The sequence below is a fragment of the Berghia stephanieae genome, chromosome 6 (assembly GCF_034508935.2).
Source record: "Berghia stephanieae isolate SIO BIC M18660-M18661 chromosome 6, UCSD_Bste_1.3, whole genome shotgun sequence".
Lineage (NCBI taxonomy): Eukaryota > Metazoa > Mollusca > Gastropoda > Nudibranchia > Aeolidiidae > Berghia > Berghia stephanieae.
Genome location: NC_088365.1, coordinates 16,710,633 through 16,732,211, shown reverse-complemented (window position 1 = coordinate 16,732,211; position 21,579 = coordinate 16,710,633). Strand labels below are relative to the sequence as shown.

At 34.7% G+C, this 21,579-nt stretch overlaps 1 protein-coding gene across 1 annotated transcript in view; it reads right to left on the bottom strand.

The window, feature by feature from the left end:
- Positions 1–7,647: 7,647 nt before the first annotated feature.
- The window catches only part of LOC144974576 (UBX domain-containing protein 7-like), a 15,788-nt gene continuing 1,856 nt past the window's right edge, over positions 7,648–21,579 (bottom strand). Inside the window, exons 3-12 of the mRNA XM_078917580.1 lie at positions 21,113–21,192; positions 20,437–20,514; positions 19,382–19,488; positions 18,124–18,270; positions 17,051–17,141; positions 13,600–13,656; positions 12,522–12,598; positions 10,960–11,710; positions 9,089–9,168; positions 7,648–7,958 (exon numbers count right to left, since the gene is read on the bottom strand). Coding sequence (XP_078773706.1) covers positions 7,800–7,958; positions 9,089–9,168; positions 10,960–11,710; positions 12,522–12,598; positions 13,600–13,656; positions 17,051–17,141; positions 18,124–18,270; positions 19,382–19,488; positions 20,437–20,514; positions 21,113–21,192 — 1,627 coding nt within the window. The 3' untranslated portion in view covers positions 7,648–7,799. The remainder of the gene's footprint in view (positions 7,959–9,088; positions 9,169–10,959; positions 11,711–12,521; positions 12,599–13,599; positions 13,657–17,050; positions 17,142–18,123; positions 18,271–19,381; positions 19,489–20,436; positions 20,515–21,112; positions 21,193–21,579) is intronic.

The following is a 21,579-nucleotide window of genomic DNA, read 5'->3' as shown; positions in this document are numbered from 1 at the left end:
TAATCAAATTTAAATTAGATAATTTCAAAAGTTACTACTTAAACTTGATACTTCGTACTGAAATCAATTTGTGTGTATTTTTGATAGATTGAGAATCACCATGCATCCCGTAATGCATAAACCAGGATACGCTCCTTTTCTTTTTTTATCACCCCCCCCCCCCCCCCCCCAACCACTCCACTCCGCCCACATCGTCATCTCATCGTCACGTCGCCTGACGGTGAACTAACTCCGATTTTTGCTGTCTGGCCTCTCCAGTACTAGGTCGGGCTAATTCAAATGAGCCCACCTTATTAACCAGTGAAAACTAAATAGAGATTTTGGCAAACGAACTTTTTCTTATTTATTGCCTTACTTGTGCTGGTACCATTGATGTAATGACTTTGGGAATGTTCCAGTATTGAATTAAATTTATTAATTTACTAATTTTATATCAATTTAGTATTAATTTGTGTTGTTTTTATATATTTGTTTATCCATTTAAACTTTTCTTTTTTTCTCGTTTTCTTTAGTGCTTCTCAAAACTCATTTATTTAAACTGTTTTCTTATTTGTTTTTTGTTGTTGTTGTTGTTTTGGGGTTTTTGTTTTGTTTTGTTTTTTAACAAATTAATTTGTTAGTTCTTTTTTTTTAATTCTTAAATTAATTACGCTGTATTTTTATTGCCAGACAAAATAATTTTGCAAAACAATGTAATTTTCTATTGTATTCCGTCTAATAAAACAAAACACTTTTATTCAAAAGTCACGACTAAATAAATATATAAAATACAACCACCATTTTGGTTTTCTCAACAATTGAATTAGTATACGAGAAATACTCTTCTGAGAAAGGAGAGAGTTGAATTCTAACTAAGTTATAGAGGAAATACGGAAGGGTGGGCAGATTCCGTACTTGCCCGTCCTGAAGCTACTACATACATAAGAAGTTGTTCGCGATGAAGAGGCGGGAAGCTCGGGGTTGGTTGGGTAAAGAGTAAAGATAACACGGTCGTTATTGTTATAGTCTAACGAATGCATGAGGAGAAATTGGTAACATTATTTTGTCTTAATTGTATTGTATGAAGTATTGGCGAAAGCCTAAGATTAAATAAACTTTGTTTTTGTTTGTCTTATTTTGACTATGGAACTGATACTGATACTTGTCATATCAGACCTGCCTACTTGAAATAGGAAAATAAAAATCGTAGTTTTCAGGGCTAATAAAATCGTAGATATTTTAACTACCCTTTAAAAAAATGACCGGAATTTCGTCTGTTTTGATAGATATCAAATTTTTTAAAACGAGAAAAAATGATTGGAAACGTAATAATGATGGTGATGGTGGTAGTGATAGTGGTAGCGGTGGTGGTAGTAGTAATGATGGTGGTGGTAGTAATGATGATGGTAATATTATTATTGTTATTATTATTATTATCATCATCATCATCATTATTATTATTATTATATTATTATTATTATTATATTATTATTATTATTTATTATATTATTATTATTATTATTATTATTATTATTATTATTATTATTATTATTATTATTATTATTATTTATTATTATTATTATATTTTACGTATTGGTGGTATTACTATTGTTGTATTTTTTTGTTGTTATTAATGGTATCAGTTTATTGTTTGGTTCCATTTACCATTTTTTTTCCACTTTCATGTATGTGGTCATCAAATTGTATGATTTATTGTCGAAAGCCTAAGATTGAATAAACTTTGTAATATCGTATGGTAACCATCATTGTCGACGACATCGTCGTCATCATAATCATCATTATCATCATCATCATCATCATCTTCTTCTTCATTAACAACAACAACAACAACAACAACAATATTAACAACAAGTACTACAATAGCAATAAAAACAATATCAACATCATCATAAAATTTCCGTCATCGTCTCCACAACTATCATTCTAACCAACAGCATCACCAAAACCACTACCATAATTACATCCTCCTCCACCACCACCACCACCGCTACCACTATTCCAACCACTACCACCACCGGCACAGTCATTCTAATCATCAAGACAGCAGTGAAATGCAATTTGAGCTCTGAATGAAACTCGAGTCATATCGCTGTTGTTGCTTCTCGATTAAAACTTTAAGGTTACTACATACTACTGAAAACCAGTAATGTAACAGAAATATTTATCTCGCCGTTGAGGGATTAAAGCAAATCTTTAATTTTTCGAGTGAACGAAATGGACTTGTATTGTCAAGGTGTTGTCGCATTATGTCTCGTCGCTTTATTTTTTAGTTGTATTCTCTTTCGTGATTCATTTTTGATTACGTTTGGAATAATTAAAATCTACTGGTATTGTCATTTCATTGTAAATGTGATATTTGTGGTTGAAATATTATTTTTAAAGGTGAAAAAAATAATAATTTAAAAAATTAATTAAAAAATAAATAAATAAATAAATAAATAACTTTAAAAAAATGAAAAGATAAATCAAAAAATAAATAAATAAATAAATAAATAAATAAAAACAATAAAAAAAATAAATTTAAAAAAAAAAAAAAAAAAATATATATATATATATATATATAATATATATATATATATATATATATATATATATATATATATGACCGAAGCATCTTTGCCCCACCAATGTAAATAGGCTAGAACCGCCACTGGAAATGGTGTTACTCAAGAAATCCATCTTTTCAGCAAAAAAAAATCCCATGCCATGTCATTGCGCTTTGGCATGGCATCTGTACTCCTCCTGGGTTTTACATCGATACACATCAAATGAGACAATCAGCTTTGTTTGATTTTTATCTGTTAATTGTCGTACTATGAAGAGAACTCGTATTTAAAAATGTTGCCAAAAAACCTGTCCTTCAAATATCGATCGATTTCGATGACCCTAATCTTGGCAAAAACTCGCAAAACTCGTTAGGTCTCATGCATGCATCAGGTTTAAGTTTAACTAAAAATAGATTTAGAAACGTAATGATATCCTGACCACAATGATAATTCTTAAGGTCAAATCGTTAAATTTAAGAGCGAATCATTGTAAACAAAAAACAATATATATATATATATATATATATATAATATATATATATATATATATAATATATATATATATATATATGCACATGCGATCAACAATAAAATCACTCACAGGAAACTGAAAGGAAGTACTCTGTCTTCAAAGAGGCTTTAGAGGAGGACAGGAAATTACATTGTCTGTAGGATTACCTAGTGGTCTACGACACTCGGTTTGTGACGTTTTAAAGTGGAAACTCGTGGGCGACACAAAGTCGAGTTCTTAACAAGGGCTATTTCTCAAACTTTCCCATTCTACTCATGTCTAGGATGAGTATCTGACGGAAACAATGTTGTCTCTATCGAAAACAAAAAGATGTGACTCAACGCGTCCATCTTGTATTGTGTCGAAATGAACATCAAGAAAATAGAATTTTAAGTCCAAATGACCAGAATTAAGAAATTAAAGTTTTGTTGTTTTATTCATTTATTGTTTTAAAGTTTAAGAAATAAAACTAATTCTTCTCAATGTAGGCATTAATTTTGATTTAAAGTTTGTATTAATTTTGCTTAAAATTCAATATCGGACTCTGTGCTGGCTTAGGACCAATTGTAAAGCGCTTTGAGCACATTGGTTTATTTTTTCGGTTCATTATGAAAGCTTTCGTTTTGGTAAACTGAAAAAAAAAAAAAAAAAAAAAACAACGAATACAACCCCAATCCGAAGTCGCGCCTTCTTTTTATAAGTTATTAACACCTTCCTATTTCGATGGTTGTTAACGACGGCGAGTCGACGCCACAACCGTGCCTCTCCAGCAAGTCTCAGCACACTGGCTGTTGTAAAATTTGCCCTCATATACAAAAGATGCATGAAAAACGCCCACTGGCGATTCAGTGTCCACATCCTGTTTGAGCCCAAATGACACAAATAAATGACCTAATTCTAGACAAAGACACAAAAGAAGAGATGGATCGAGGTACACTAAACACATCACAAGAAATCAATGAGCTAGAAAAAAGTCCAACGTCGGGCGGCCAGACTTGTCTGTGGAAACTATGAGCGGGATATGAGCGTAACTCAGCTCATAAACGATCTCCAATGGAAACCGCTACATGAAAGACGTTCCATCAACAAACTCCTCATATTCCATAAAGGACAAAACGGAAAACTCGAAATTCCAACTAGCCATTTGAAACGGAACAACAACAAAACAAGAAACTCAGCATTTAATTTTGAAACCCCCCAATCAAGAACAAACCATCATCTTTACTCTTTCTTCCCCTTTCCACCATCCGACTTTGAAACTTCCTACCAACCAATTGTAAACAAGCCCTTTCGACTGATGACTTTAAAAATTCGCTCCCTGCTGCCCTATAAAACCACTGTTACTGAAAAATCGACCATACACTCTTCAGCCTGAAGCTCTGGTCTTAATGGAAGAAGTCCGTCTCTAAGCGTCTAACTGCAAGAGAAGGGATTTTGATTTTTTTTTTTAACACAAAACACACACACACACACACTCTCTCTCTCTCTCTCTCTCTCCCTCTCTCTCTCTCACACACACACACACACACACAGTACAGCTTCTGCATAACACTTGTGTGTTTAGATCACATAACTATTCCATCCAAATAATGGGATCGTGGTTAGTCTGTTGGTCACAAGAGCAGTACATTTTAAAAGGCTATAATATAAGCTATGTATGAAAACAAAAGGGTTACCGCATAATATATGGTCTTTGTACAGTTACAGTGGGAGTTGGTCTACGGTACAGGTGAGAAGAGGAGTACTGCCCCTCCTAAATGATAAACATTTTTGTGATATCTCAGTTCAGTTAAATGAATCCTTACCTATCCGTGTTGAAAATACAAAATCATCGAACTCACTGACACTGACATCAAACTGTATCTTGATGCACGCTCGATACCATCTTCTTGACATTCAAATATAAAAAAAAATTAAAAAGAGCTTGAAATAGCGCAATATCCACTAAATGTGCTCAAAGCGCTTTACAAGGGGTCCCTGGTCAACAGCAACATTTAATATGTAGGACGGGACATTACAATTTTTCGGACAAAGACAACGCTGTTAACAGTCAGGTACTCATTTTACACCCGAGAACGATGAGAGAATGTGAGTAAAGAGGCTCAAACCCAGGACCTTCCGATCCGAAAGCGAGTGTCATACCACTAGACCACATAGCCGCACAAGATAATAAACAGAGCATTGCTAAAATTTCTTACTTTATTATAAATATTTTATCTACAATTTAACTGTTAGTATGTTTGTGTGTTGACCGTTGGTCAGTGGTGCGATTCGTGCGATGCCTCATGAAGGCAATGCCGAGTTTGCCCGGTGACTGGATGAATGACATTGACCACAAAATTTTGGCGTTGTCTCCTTGAAAAAGTCATTTTACACACAATACAATAATAGTCTTAAATGGCAGTGGCGACTATTTTTAAGTATTAAAGAATAAAAGCATATTACGCTTAACAGATGATGTACTGTATGCCATTGGAAGTAGAGTCTAATTTGGTTTGGCTTGCTTGGCGCATAGTTGAGTCCTTGGGTAAGGCTCTTTGCTCACATTCTCTCACCGTACTCAGGTGAAAAATCACATTGCCGTCAACAGCGTTATCTCTGTCGAAAAAAATTCTAATGTCGCCTAACAGGCGTCATGTCTCGTTCTACATGTTACGTGTTGGTCAGGAACCCTTTGTAAAGCGGGTTGAGCACTTTTAGTGGATATTGCGCTATATAAAAGCTCAGGCTCAGGCTCATAGGTTAACGACGCTTGAGACATAATGAGGTCATTTCAATGTCAATATACAGAATAGTCAAAAGATTGAGTTCAAACTTGCAAGCACCTACGAGAAGTAAAAATAAAAAGAGTAAAGGGACAAAATCAACAGAGAACAGAAGTAGATCCAAGAGCATTAACCCCTTGTATTATGTGTAAAATACCCTCTGGATTCTAGCATGGCAAAAGTCCAGCAGACTCTGCAAAACGACACCCTGGAGCTGGGTGACGAATGTATTGATTACCTACCTCCCATGAGAATCAATGGAGACTTTCCACCTGTCCTTCATGTACCCGATGTGGGCACGAACCCGAAACGGCAGAGCATCTAGTTGAACGGTGTGTTGTGACGATGCTACCGGGCGGGTTCGCGACGGTGCACGAGCGCGGACCGGACTTTGCTGATTGGGTCGATCGTCATAACATGGTAGTGTGAACCATAAGAGGCTGCTGGCATGCTCGGATTCTTGCACGCTTTTTGGCTCCTGCCGAAAGTGCTAGAATCCAATGAGTACTGTATTCAGTCAGTAACCACATTAGTCCCACAATGACACCAAACCAGGATTCCTGCCAAAAGGAATACACCCAAACTCAAATGGCTACGAAATAAGCATTAAATACCAATCAACTACAAGATCCGTAATGGGAAGATGATTTACAAGAGGAAAAAAAATATTCTCTTTGACTCTGACTAATGATTAATCCAACCAACTGTTTCTCTCTTATGTTTGTTTTTATGGGTTTTACGGCGCTTGCAACACATTACGGTCATATCAGCGCCAGTAAAAAGGAAGAAAATGGGATAGGAAAAAAGTTCTAGAATTACAATTAAAGCACCCAAGAAAAGGTAAGACAAAGGGGAATTGGTTTACATAGGAAACAGATGTAGCTTCCAAGAGCATACAATCAAAGTACTTAGAGATCACCTAAAAGTCTCATCCAGATTCAAGCACAGTTCCCCACTAAGAGGAATACATTCGCATGTTTACAAATTATATATAATACGTAAATAAATCATAATACAGATCATAACAGAGAGATGATTTACAAGGAAAAAAAAAGTCATCTCCGAAAACTAACTATACATTTGACTGTTTCCCTCTCAGCCAGGATATCCGACAAGGGCCAGGACAAAACCAAATAATCTCATTCCAAGACAAAGACAAAGAGCAAGTTGGAAAACAGATATAGGGGGATAGAAGACACAGTAAGTACCTCCCTGCCCACAAACCAAGCTAACCGGATCCAGGGATTATGGCTGAAAAACTAACAGCTGCTTGCTCATTAATAACAGTCCTGGGATGTGGCCAAGGAATCATCATTATTGATTTGTAGAGATTCAAATCTGAATGTTAGCACCCCATGTCTAATACCAAATTATATTCCCTTGTAGATGTTGCTTTTACAGCATCCTCATTTGAAATCATATAAGTCATATTCATTCTTACATGTTAAATGTTGCTGTTGACCAGGGACCCCTTGTAAAGCGCTTTGAGCACATTTAGTGGATATTGTGCTATATAAAAGCTCAATCAAAAAAAAAAAATGTTATGTTCGTGGAACAAATTTCCTCAGCATCTGTGTGGCCAAAAGTCACCCAAAATCCTTACTAAAAGGAAGACACAAAATGGTCTAAATCACGCTTAATACACTGTCCTGCTGCCATCTTTACAGAAAATGACTCCAGCCAGGTTATGGGCAAAATCAAGGACAGGAAGATGGTTGGAGGTTAGGCCATCAGACAGTACTTATAATTCAAATTGTACAAAACAGAACAAAAATAAGGAAAAAATATACTTTAAAAAATTAAATAAAAAACCCCAAAACTTCTATTTGTAAAAAAAGATTTCTATTTATGAAATAGAAAATGTCATAAATTCATCAATCAGGTAAAATAAATATTTCCTAAACATTGAGTGGAGATCTTATGATTTACAAAATCAATCTAATCCAAAAGCACATAGTCTTCCATCATTTGACATTTCTACAACTCTTGTATAAACACTGTATCCTGCGGGTAAAGGCCGATGTCTTTCAATGCTTTGCTATCGTCGATTTCTGAAAGTTTTCTACGAGGAAAGTTTGTGACCAATTCATATTTATCCTCTGTGAAACCCAAAGAAATGCAGTAGCTCTTCAATGCCTGAAATGAAAAAGTATCATGATTATAAATCATCCAAAAGCTACAGTCTTATTTTAAAATTAACTCACTCAACCCTAACACAGACTATAGTAGTATACCCGGGTTACTTTTACCCCATGCCGATTTATTACATTTTCCTGAGACAAATTATGGGCGTAGTATCAAAGCCAATGTTTTAAGTTTTTACATGTTAATGGTAGTTGAATAAAACTATTTATGTAGGCTACATGCTCATTTTAATATATTTCTTCCAATTTTGAAAAGTAGCAAAAAAAACCCCACAAAAACTCTAGGATTGAGTTAGTTAATTGAGGTTTTATTTTTTTATGGGTTGGGGGAGAAGATGAAAAAGGGGACTTTTCTCAAATGACTTTATCACCAGCAAACATCATATACAAATGAAATTGGTTGGAATCCAAAGTTTGCAAATTATAAAAAGTTTTAATTTTTTTTTTCTGGCCCTACCCAGAAATGATTAGACTGCGAAGTCTTCATTAGATAATTTGGAAATACTTTGCTATGTCCACTGCCTGTACAATGGTTCTGGCTATAACGAACAGGCACTCATCTAATTTCATTATTTTACTTCTGTACTGTGGAAATTAACATAAATCGAGATGAATCTTTTGAGCCATCAACAATCAAAAACATCCAGTAATAAAATCTGTAGACGTGCACAAATGAATGGGGCAAGTGTGGCTAGATTTCCAACGTCAAACGATCTATCATAATGGGTGCCATCATTTGGGTTTTATGAATTTAATTTTAAAATTTAATTGAGCTTTATATAGCGCAATATCCACTAAATGTGCTCAAAGCCCTTTACAAGGGGTCCCTGACCAACAGCAACATTTAACATATAGGACGGGACATGACGCCTGTTAGGCGATATTACAATTTTTTGGGACAAAGACAACGCTGTTAATTACCAGGTACTCATTTTACACCTGAGTACGGTGAGAAAATGTGAGTAAAAAGCCTTTTCCAAGGACTCAACTATGCGCCGAGCGCGAGGCTCGAACCCAGGACCTTCCAATCTGAAAGCGAGTGTCATACCACTAGACCACATAGCCGCACAATAGAAATCAGCTTTTGATTTTGAAACAAAAAGCCTGCTTAGGTTTACTTACTTTTAGACTAGAAGAACATGGCAACTCCACTTGCTCTCTTCGACTGTCTGGGAATCGCATCATGATTTTACTCATTGGATCTGTTTCAGTTTCAGGGGGAAAGAGAGGAGAGGGATTAAAAGACTCTGATTGCAAATCTCATAAAAAATATAATTTGCCTCTTTAAAATGCAAATATTATCAAGAAGTAAATCTTTTATGAACACGCCAATCCTTGTTGTAAAGAAAACAAGAATAGAAGACCACGATTTTACCTTATGAAAAAAAATACACAAATTATCTTTTATAAAAATTATTTCTCCAAAGCCAAAAGAGATTAAAAGTCACCAAATGATGTGCGGGGCTGTGTCAAATGGTCAATTAATTGCAAGGATAAAATTATTTCGAAATTTTATATCACTGATTTTTTAATTTTTTTTCAAATCAAACAAGAAAACATTTTGCAATAGGGATGATGTATGTACAATCACATAGATTGGCTTGCTGGTTTTATATCAGATTTTACTAAGAAAATATATATTATCATTTATTATTATTATATTATTATTAATTATCTATCAAAGATGTTTTTACCAATAATAATGTATTCAATTCAATTTGTAGAAAACCATGACTCTATATATATATATATATATATATATATATATATAGAGAGAGAGAGAGAGAGAGAGAGAGAGAGAGAGAAGAGAGAGAAGAGAGATGAGAGAGAGAGAGAGAGGAGAGAGAGAGAGAAGAGAAGAAGAGAGAGAGAGAGAGAGAGAGAGAGAGAGAGAAAAACAGAGAGAGAGAGAGAGAGAGAGAGAGAGAGAGAGAGAGAAGAGAAAAAGAGAGAGAGAGAGAGAGAGAGAGAAAAAAAAAAAAAGAAAGAAGAAAAAAAAAAAGAGAGAGAGAGAGAGAGAGAGAGAGAGAGAGAGAGAGAGAGAGAGAGAGAGAGAGAGAGAGAGAGAGAGAGAGAGAGAGAGAACTTCGTTCTACTTTTTGACCTTAGTTGTCATCTTTTTGTAGTTTTGTCCCTTGGTTTATTCGTCAAAAGATGGCGCATGCTGGTCGATTTTAAAGACGAGCTTTAGTATTTTGTAATTCACAACCCCATTTAACTATGTAATATAAATGTTGCTGCTCGAAGCTCGATTATTCATCTTAACTACGCCACTACCACATTAACATCCTGTTTTGTTGATAAAGGGGAAACCCGAAACGTTCATTTGATCTGTTTTTGTAATTAAATTGAAGCTTACAATCAATTTCACATTATTATTCATCTAACTATGTAGGCAATTGATTCATTTCGAACACAATTGGAAAGTCTTTCTCCTGAAGGAAACATAGTATTCCTCAGCATACAAAGAAAAAAAATAATATAAATTGTGTTTCCCCATTTAACTGAATTTTTTGTTTGGTAATTTTTCAAATACTTGTAACAAAACTGCTTATGCAATTAATTTCAATTACAGAGAATTATGAGGCTGAAAAAATTGAAATTTTGGTCATGAAATTCAACAGATACATATCCAAATCTAGAAGGAAAAATCTGAATTTGGAAAACACTAGTTCCAAAATAATCTGTATCCTCTATGCCTATGACATCTGTACGAAAACAAAGTCTGTAATAAAGTGGTGAGTCGCATAAGCATATCTGCCTACTATTATGAAAATTTCGTACAATTACGAAATTTTGACTTCAGAACTTCATGAGCATCTCTAAGTCATTAAAACCCATTGAAAAAGAAGGTTGATCCCAGACGACATAATTTAAAGGATTTTGATGAGTTATTTAACCCTTATGGTGAACGATTGTTGATTTTTTAAGTTACAGTAACTATAGTGACTACAATTTTTAACTCATAACACTAAAAGCCAAACATCACTAACCTGTCTCATCCCCCCAATAGTGTTTCCAGTCCAACAAATGAGACGATGAGTTATTTGTCAGTCCTGCAGTATCGGATGTTTGTGAACTGGAAGGCGAGTTGCTCAAGGTACACACTTCACTATCCCTGCTCCCTAATGTATCGGAGAATGAATTGTCAACATCCAGACCGACCCCTAAAGATCTGTCTATGATGGACGTTGTCCCGGTCGGGTCATTCCAAGAACAACTGGAAGTGGAAGCAATACTACTCTCACCACAACCGTCTTGACTGAAACTCAATGGTGTGTAGGAACAAGATGTCTTTTTGGAAGCTGAGAGATTCTTACACTTGGAATACGAGTCTTTATTATTTTTTCTATAAGTTGAAATTGTACTGTCGGATGTTATTCTATTTGTATTATTTGGTTTGGAAGATGAACACCACGATGTAGTGGATGATGATGATGATGATGATGTGGATGACAAATTTGATGACAATAATGACGAAGATGTAGAGCACACATTTAATTGTTTTGTTTGTTTGTTTTGAGTGGAAGATTTTTTGTTGGCAGACGTCGACTCAACGGTTGTGTCTGAATCAGAGAAGGTTTCAACATCCTCTTCTGAGTCTTCAACGAGATCGGGCTCAGAATCGGAATCTATAACATATAAGGGACTTTTGTTGTTGGACTTTGCATTAGTTTCTTGTAAAGATGCTTGAATAGCTGCCTCCATTTGATCTTGCTCACTGGCATCAACAATAGAAGGCTCCTGAGGAAACAAACAAGATATAAGAGATAACAACAGCAACATTATAATATATCAAAAAAGCATTCTAATTGCATCTGAACTTGCTTATGGCAATGGATAAATCTAGAGATGCCAATGCATAATAGTAATTAAAAAATCAGAGTTTCCTAAATCCAGCGGGGTGAGGTAAAATCAAGAAATAATCGGGATAAATCCGATTTTATCGGGGTACTTGGCAGGTATGTAATACTAGTAAATCAGAATTAGAGCAAATTATAAAAATCAAGATTCTGTCACAAATTTTTTTTATCAAATCAAAGAAATAGTAATCAGACCTTACAATTATTTCTACACCAGTTTACATACATTAAAACAATGAGATATAAGTCAGTGACATGTAATTCTATAGAAAAATACTATAAAACTACATTAAAAATCTTTCAGATAAATCAATGAAATAACAGGATTTATGTATTTTTTTAAAGACCCTAATTAAAAAAGAAAGGAAAATGCTTTGAAAATAACAAGAATTGGCAGCTTTGGATAACGCTCATATCAAGCATTACCCAACAAGATGAGTCATAAAACCAGTGAACTTATTCAAATATTGAACAACATTGATAAAAAGTCACGTCAATAAATAAATAAATGAATAAAAACAAAAACATATAATAACCTGCTAAAGTCATATTGTAAACATTTTACCTGTCAAAGTTTAGGTATATGAAAACATCCTAATTATTTCAATTCCCAGATTCTTGTAACACTCATATTATTATTCCCTCATAACCAAGATGTACCAATAATAATAATACAATAAATGAGAACTAACCCGCTTCTTTTTCTTAGCAGGTGGGCTCATGCTGTCAAATGAATTGGGAGCAGGATGCAGGGAAAGGAATTCATTGACTGAAATGGATTTAAACAATGGTTAACAGTATTGGAAAAGAAATTCGAACTGAAACAAAAGTGTTCAAATCCTCGATTTTAGAAAAATTTAAAACCAAATATTTGACAAGAGATACCAACCAAGAGTTAGTGACATTAAAATAACACACTCTTACACTCAAACTCACCCACACTCACAAGCGCACAAGTACTTATTATGAGTCATATATACATTAATAATAACAATGATAATAGTAATAATAATGATAATAGTAATAATAATAATAATAATAATAATAATAATAATAATAATAATAATAATATTTCTATAGCATCTAAGCTTCCACTTAAAAGTGCTCTGCAGCACTTAACAATTAACTCATACACGTACACAAACACACACACATACAAAACAGGCCCACACATACATATATAGAAAAATAAAAAAATAAAAAATCGATCATAAATGCCCTGTAAAATCATTCAGTCTTTAGATGCTTCTGAAATATTAGAACACTAGGAGCAGATTTCATTCTAAAACTGAGAGAGTTCTACAGGCGTGGAGCTGCACAGTTAAAAACTTTTTGGTGAACATAGATTCTGATGATCTTAGGACACCACTAGGTGTATAGACTTCAATAAGTCTTGGAAGTAAGAAGGACGGACCCACATTAATAATACATTTATAGGCATATAAAAGAATTTTGTACTCTTTCTGAAGTGAACAGGGAGCCAGAGAAGGTCATGTGAAGTAGAAGTAATGTACTCTCTCGAGTATTTAAGAGTAACAAGTCTGGCAGACACAAGTTCAGAAGCACACGCAGAACAAGCTAGGATGGGAGAGAGTCCAAAGTATACGGCTTTCTAGAACATTTTTTAAAAACCCAATAAAACCTCTTCATCAATAGCTGGGCTGAACGAATCCATGGATGTAAAAGGGCAATGGAAACAAATCGTGTGGCAAATCAATATTAGACCTGGATGATAATTCATAGTGGGTTGATTACATTGAATGGTCTTACCCAATTCACAGAACGTCTTTCCATCTGGGATCTTCTGCCAAGCAACTTGATTTTCACCTGAACAAAAGAAAAGACAAAAAGGGAATTAATAACAAATAAAGCCAATGAGTGCAGTGATTCTAAAAGCACCAGCAAAAATTGTGGTTTTCAATTAAAGAAAAATTTCAGAATTCTCCTTATCCTATTTTTGTCTCATATTAAAACCTGCCAATTCCTTTTAAAAATCCCCCCCCCCCCCACCTCTCCAGAAAAAAACAAAACAAAAAATAAACGAAATGCTGACCCCAAAATTTCAGATTTCCTATTTTCCAAATTCGGAGATAAAAACTGTGCTATGCTAAAAACAGCTTGATGGAAATAACAAATACATGTATGTGCCCCATTCTCCCCCCCCCCCCCCCCCTGCTCCCTTCCACCTCTATCATTTCAGTGGCATAAAAACATTTGGTATAAAGATCTATCTGAACTACTTTGGGTTGTACTTTGTATCCATACTCTACAGTAAACTTTGATCTTGAGGAGAGGGGAAAACTATTTTAAATTGCTGTTCGATGCATCCCCAAATGTTTTAAATTGATCATACATGGCGTAAAAATTTTTTTTAAATGATGCCCTTCCGCGACGATATTTTATGATATATCTTATCATAAGATATCATCACCTAGGCATTCCACGAAGGAATATAGAGAATCCATCAAACAAGATTTCTGATGTCAACAGGAATCACCCATGTTGTCCAAGTGAGCTAATTGGGAGTTAATAATCTTGCCCATGGAAAAAAAACGAAAGTGCCTGAAGCAGGGCTCGAACCCAGGACCTTCCGGGTCACAGTGCAATGCCTAAACTACTCGGCCACTTCACCCCCTCCCTCATATCAAACATGATATAGACCAGATAAAATACAATAAACTGCACCTGGCTTTAGTTCTCATATTAGATAATGAATAAATAAATAAAATTTATAGCGCCAATCTCCATCAAACGTGTTCACTGGTGTATGACAAGACATAGTTGACAGGAGAAATTAAAGAAAATTAAATGTTACAATTTTATGAAGATTAAATGTTACAACTGTAGATGATTTATTAAGTTATGCTAATACCAATGGAATATGAAGGTCATGGTTTTGAAATATAAGGGAAAAAGATAGAATTTAAAACATACTATCTTCAGTCTATACTTGAATCACTCGATAGTATGAGCATTTCTGGTAAAGACAGAGAGTACTATAGATTGATGGTGTCTTAAAGTAAAATATATGTTCCGAGAATTTTGTTTTTGACATTTTTCTTTCTATAGACCTGCATGTGAGTCCTGACCAAATTGTCTGAACTTTTTCACACATATCGCCTTACCGGATCTTTTATTTTGTAACTCAGTACTTAGTCATATACATTTTCTTTTGGATTGTCCTACCGAATATATTTATTTTAAAATGTTAAAAAGTACCAAAAATTTATAAGGAGAAGGGACAGCATGGAGGTAGAGTGGTAGTTCGATATTTTTTCAAAAATAAAAATTTATAATTCTTTTTTTTTTTTACATAGACAGATAGGCCTTTAAAAACCATTTAATAAGATACCTTATTTTTGGATCTAGGATAAACGGTTCCAAAGTTATGATGATTATACTACTCTATATTTACACTTACAAAAAGCTCAAAATTGATTGAGAATTCCCCCACTGGACAGCCTCTCGATAAGGTGACTACTGAATAAAACGGGATTTTAGCAGAGAGAAAAGAGGGTTGGTCACTTGTGGTCAACATTAAACATCTTCTTCAATCTTTATGAAATTTGATATAGACACAGACAAATTAATTATCTAGATGCCTTCTCTTTTATTATTTTCTATCTCAATTTTGAAAAAGAAATCAAAAGTTTTAAAATGACGTTATTTTTATCAAATTATAATTTTTGATACAATATGTCAACATTGATTTCTATCACATCAAAAGAAATCTTGATCTCTGCCCTTTAAAATGATACCAGAGCCGTTCATATACTGTGAAAAATAATGCAACGGCAACAGTGATTATAATTATTTGAAATTGTGTTATTCAAAATTTAACCCAAAGTTGCGCTTCACTTGTCCAATGGCTAATCGGCACCTGTCTACCTACAGACTGGAGAATCAGTTTCAGTTAGGGCTAAGGTTGAGTGAGTTAAGAAATCTTGTGAAGCTTGGAGAGAGGACGAGTCTCTGTCTCAGCAGTGAAAACAGCCGCAACGACTGAGTTGTTTTTTTTTTCTCTTGTGTTACTCACTTTGACTTTGACTTTGAGAATGCCTCTTTATGACATGAATGATTTTCCTTTGCCACCGTAATCGGACCCCCCACAGTAGTTTTTAACCTGGAATAATTGATCTTATCTCTAAAGAGCAATAACCATCCCAATCATTAGACTTTAATCCACTGGCTTTCTCACGTACTCCGAAAGAAAATCATCGGTGCAGTCTTTCTCTTCCAGATCCCATTTGAATAGATTTCGAACACCATTCTCAACTGACTTCAGATCCGACGAACGGTCAAAGAATTGTTCAGGCATGATAACAAAAAAAATAATGTAAAATATACAACGACAAATCCAGAAAGTTGATAGATAGAACGAATAAAATTGAAATGTAGCAAGGTTCAATTGAAAAACAAAAGTTACTTGAATGGAATACCGAAAGTATGAAAACGAAAGTTAACGAACTGCGCAAGCTCGATTATATCGACACACTTCTCGTTTTTCAGACAGTGAAGAGTTGCGGTCAAATCGGAGACTAGCGAAGTTTCCCGATAATTGCCGAACGAGCGCTTGAGAGTGCCGACAATATTGTCGGCAATCCGACGCCCTTTCGTCGGCACTTGACTGCTCGCCGCCGGTCGAGTTGGGGATCGCCGACACTCAGACAATTGACGTCATTCGCAATCAGATAACTTAAGAAATAAAAAAATAAGTGATCCGGGAGATCGCAACGACCGTGATTGTCGGAAAACCGACAATTGTCGGCACACATGCAGGTCTATTTCTAAAGTGGTATGTTGTGAGGAGCTGAGAGCCCAAGGTGGCCTGTACTCCGATATCAATGACAGGTGTTGTGGTGCTAAGCCATGAATAAATTTGAAAATTATACAGGCCATCTTGAACTCTACCCTTCTCTCAACAGGCAACCACTGTAGATGGTTCAAGACAGGTGTAATATAATTCTTACAGATTTGTTTTGGAGTTTTTTTAATTTTCATCAAAGATGATTTTGGAAGATCAAAAAGTGTGAAATGCAGTGATCAATTCTGCTAGTTACAAGTGCGTACACTACCAGTCTACCACGATGAAAAGTGTAAAAAGCAAATACATCTTGTATGTAAAAATAAATGACAAGAAATGAAAAACCAAACAATAAAAGTGGAAAGATATCAACAATTATTGTTTGTCATTTAGAATGTTGATACCCATCCTCTTTACCTGTAAACGGGTCCACTATGGCTACATAAGGCCACTTTGATACTTTATAAAACTGCATGAATCGTTTGCCCTCGGCACTATCATTGTAGACCTGAAAGATTATAACAAATATTAGTGAGTTAATGAAAAAGTTGAAATTATAAAACAATTATATAATGAGTTGAAAAAGAATCCTATTAGACAAACATGACTGCAAGCCTTGGGGGAAAAAAGGCACGCAAGAAGATGGTTGTTGTCACAGTAACGATTATTCACATTTATTTTATTAAAGTTTTATTTTAGTAAGAACTGAATTCATCTCACTCCAGTTATTTTTCAGTAGGCTTAGAAAAACTTTACCTTCTATTATTAAATCGTCTTTCCTTTAGTAGCCTTCCCTTTAATTAATTTCAAATTAGTAAATACTTTTTGTTCTACCTTCTGTCACGTAGCCACTTATTATAAAAGCTGATAGTCTAATCTTCTTCACTCTTTTTCAGATGTAGTCATGCAGTTTGTTTTGAGGTCTGTGACATTGGTACAATAAATACGGTAAACCATAACTGCCAGTAGAAGAAGATAAGACTTCTAAAAAATTAGGATTTTAACCAAAGACCAAAAGCACAACAACCTCTTATTTTAATTTGGTTGATTAAAATACTAAAACCTTAAGAACTGCACGTATGGATACTGAAATCCAAATGAAATATGCAATAAACAACCTTTAAGACTACCCATTTGTCATTTTATATGAGTAAATAATAAAATCAGCAATTAAAAATTAAAAAATCAAGGAAAAATGAGATCATAAAAATCACGTCTGGATGCATCTTATTTGAGACAATAAAAAAAAAAACAAGAAAAATCCTAAGAAGAAAATGGGTTGAGCAGCTCTGCACGTATCGGCACTGACAAACATTAAATATACCACCTCCACATTGACACCCACAAACATCTTATAGAGCAGCTCTGTAATGGCACAAACATACCCTTTCTATCGCAGCTTTGCATAGGCACCCACAAACATTTTATAGACCGGTATTAGTAGATCTGAATTGGTACTAATCAACAGTTAAAATAGTAAAGTAGCTTACCTGCCAGAAGATAAACTTTGTGGTGATGAGTCGCTTGGCTGCTTGGCAACTCCACACATCTCGATTGAGGACTTGGCATTCAAATTCTTGAACATTTTGGACGTCGACTAGAAGCCACTTGTTACTAGATGATCCAAGATCACGTGCCTAAAAGACAATTTGCACACACTTAGTATACAACATTTTCATAAGGATAGAGGGATAATATTTAATATTTGTCTTACAAAATAAAACCAAAACAACTTATAAACTAAACTTGAGCTTTTAAAGCATGATATCCACTCAATGTGCTTCCCTTGAATTAATTTCAAATTAGTGAATACTTTTCGTTCTACCTTCTGTCACGTAGTCACTTATTATAAAAGCTGATAGGTCTAATCTTCTTCACTCACTTCTCTCCATAATCTATGCCCTGACAGCCAGACACTCCATTCCTCACATTATATATGTATTGAAAGATTTTTATCTTTCCAGACTTTGTGGAATACTCAATTAATTTTGATTTCCACCATCAAGACGCCGGAGATTTTACCTTTGCCAGTTCAATCACTATCGAGAATGAATCAAGCCTGAGCCCGTCGGAGGAATAACTACAACCCTTCTCAACTGGAAGTGGAACCCCACAAGTCTACCCGCCTTATGTAATATTATCATAAGATATGTAATATCTTCATATTTCTAGTTGTAACTGTAATCACCATTACTCATCAGAAGATTCATTTAATTAAATTTCATCTTTCATTTTATATCATCTTAAACAAATCATTATTTGTTCTTCATTTTATAGTAACTAGTAAATTCAGGGGGCCTTATTCTTCACATCTTTATTTTATGCATAGTCGAGTAGCTCTTAATACTCATTTTAGACCATGACATGCACCCTGGATTGATCTCTGTCCCTGTGTTTGTGAAACGAGTGCCCTACCAACTGAGCTATCGGGACCCCCCAGTAGCATATGAAGTTGATGCAACAAGAGATGAAGTGAATAGAAAAGTGCCAGAAGACAATAGAGAATAAAAAATTTTCGGCTGTTGATGGGGTTTGAACCCGCGACCTTATTGGTACGACAACTCCGCCTGGCCGGTGAGAGCGTGACTCTACCGTATGAGCTATCCACGAACCCAAAAAAATTCGTATCAAACTCAGGTCATTCATTGCTAGATCCCTCTCTCACCGACTACTGGAGGTGGCATCATTTAAAAGACGTGTGTAATTGCAAAACCACAACATCAAGTTATTGTAAAGAATAAAAATTACACTTTGGAAGGTCCCTTTGTGGGTAATGTCAACAGGAGGCCGGAAGAGATCTTCCAGGTTTCGCTTTTTCCATGCAGATTTGCCATAGATGCCATCTTCAAAATTTTCTGTAAGAAAATAGCATAGGATTTATTTTAAAATCAAATGAAACATGTAAAGATGGAATTATCATCTATGACAAATAAAAAAAATCATTTATTTGCATCACTGTTGTTATGATTGCCCCAAGAAAAAAGAAAGAAAAAAGAAGAGAAAGAAAGAGAGAATACCACACCTGGTGCCTAGAGCTTTATGGTATAGAAGATTGGGGGCGATATAAATAAACTTCATTATTGTTATCATAATCTAATGTCCATTCTTAACTTGCACAACTAAAGAATCTGTACGTGCAACAGTCATTAGATGAAAACTAAGCGATTGGATAGAGGCATGAACCAAAGAAAACAAATAACTACTTTTGGCAAAACATTACTGCTTCTAATGAATGTCTTCAAAAAAAGATTAAATTTTCATGTTATTAGTAATTACATGAAAATAACTTGCATATATTTCAGAATTGATAGAAATAATATTTTCATGTTTGTGTCCATTTCCCCCCATAAATGTTACTATGGTTGTAACAAAAGGTTGATTTGTTTTGTTTTTCTATGGAAGGATTTTGTTGTCATCAGTGTCTTTGAATTCAACAAAAAGCTGAGGGTTGAAAACGTTCAAACGTTGTCCATACTTTTACCAACCTTAGAAAAGCTACTTTATATTATTATGGAGCTAGACAGTCAGATTTTTTTTAATAACTTTCTTTTTCAACCCAGAGAAACTGGTGTAAACAAAAATTTTGAATAGATTTTCAAAAGAACTAATCACAGCCTCTCAGTTTTTGTTTTTTTTTGTTTTTTGGTGGGGGTCAAATGTTACAAAAATGACTTTTGTCACCTCTACTGCTGATATATAACAAACTATATTTTACTGTCTGAGGTTGTTCTTTATATTATATCTCTGATCTATTGTCAGCAAGCTAATCGTATTATATAAACATTAGATTGAATACAACTTACTTGCTTCAGCCTGGAAATCCCTAAACCCATCAAACACCGATCTGACCATTCTCCTCGGCCTGCGCATTCTCCAAGATGCTGAGGAGAAGATAAAAAAAACAAATACACTCAGTCATATCACTCATAGATCTCAAATTAGAATTTTCAAAAAAGGGGAGGACTATTTTGAGTCTTCTACAGAATGCGCTTTTATCATAAATAACGAGGAGCAATAGGCTGTCGACAACACTGGTAAAATATATAACTATTATTACTATTATTATCATTATTAATATCATTTTTTGCCTTACTTTATTATTGATTTGACTTACTTGATTTGTTGATGAAAATATTATATTCTTGTATGAGTTATATTGGCAATAGCCTAAAAATAAACTTTTGAAACCTTTATTAAAATACAAATCATGCTATAAAAAGGAAAACATTAAAGGGCTAATAAACATGGCTAAAGTCCCTTGCAACCAGTCTGTTTTCAATGATTTTTGAAGCTACATAGATACTACTAAGGACCTGGACCCCAAGCAGAAGAAAATAGCGTAAATCCTCCAAATGGTGGAAATTTGAGACCCATGATCACTAGAAAACAAACAAACACATACACACAAACTAGTGCCAACATTATGATTATTATACATTTTCTGAATATGGTAAACAAGTTGTGTAAATAGCCACTTACCAAACTTATAGCCATCATCATCTTCAACAAGTACCTCTGTCTTTTGTGGAATTGGCGCCCTTACATCACCGTTTTCGTCGCTGAGGATAGCAAGGATTAAGAGTTGAACTATGATATGATATGATGATATGATATAAGTCCAGATTTATGTAGGCTTTTACAGCCTGTTATCTGCTCTTGTGCATTCGTGAACGTATTTAATTCTCGTCTCTCAAAACTGGGCATGCCACATAGTGGAAGGAGGTGTCTGAATTTAACTTTACAAACAGTATTTTTCTGTTTCACAATGAGCATCAAGACGGCACTTAAATGCCTGCAATGAAGGGGTGGCGACAACTGTTGCAGGCAGGTGGTTCCATTTATCGACTACCCGAACTGAGAAAAAGTTCTGCCTATTATGTAACATAATAAAAGCTAAAGATCGCCCATGACCGCATCATATGCCATGATACAGACCTGCCAACCTT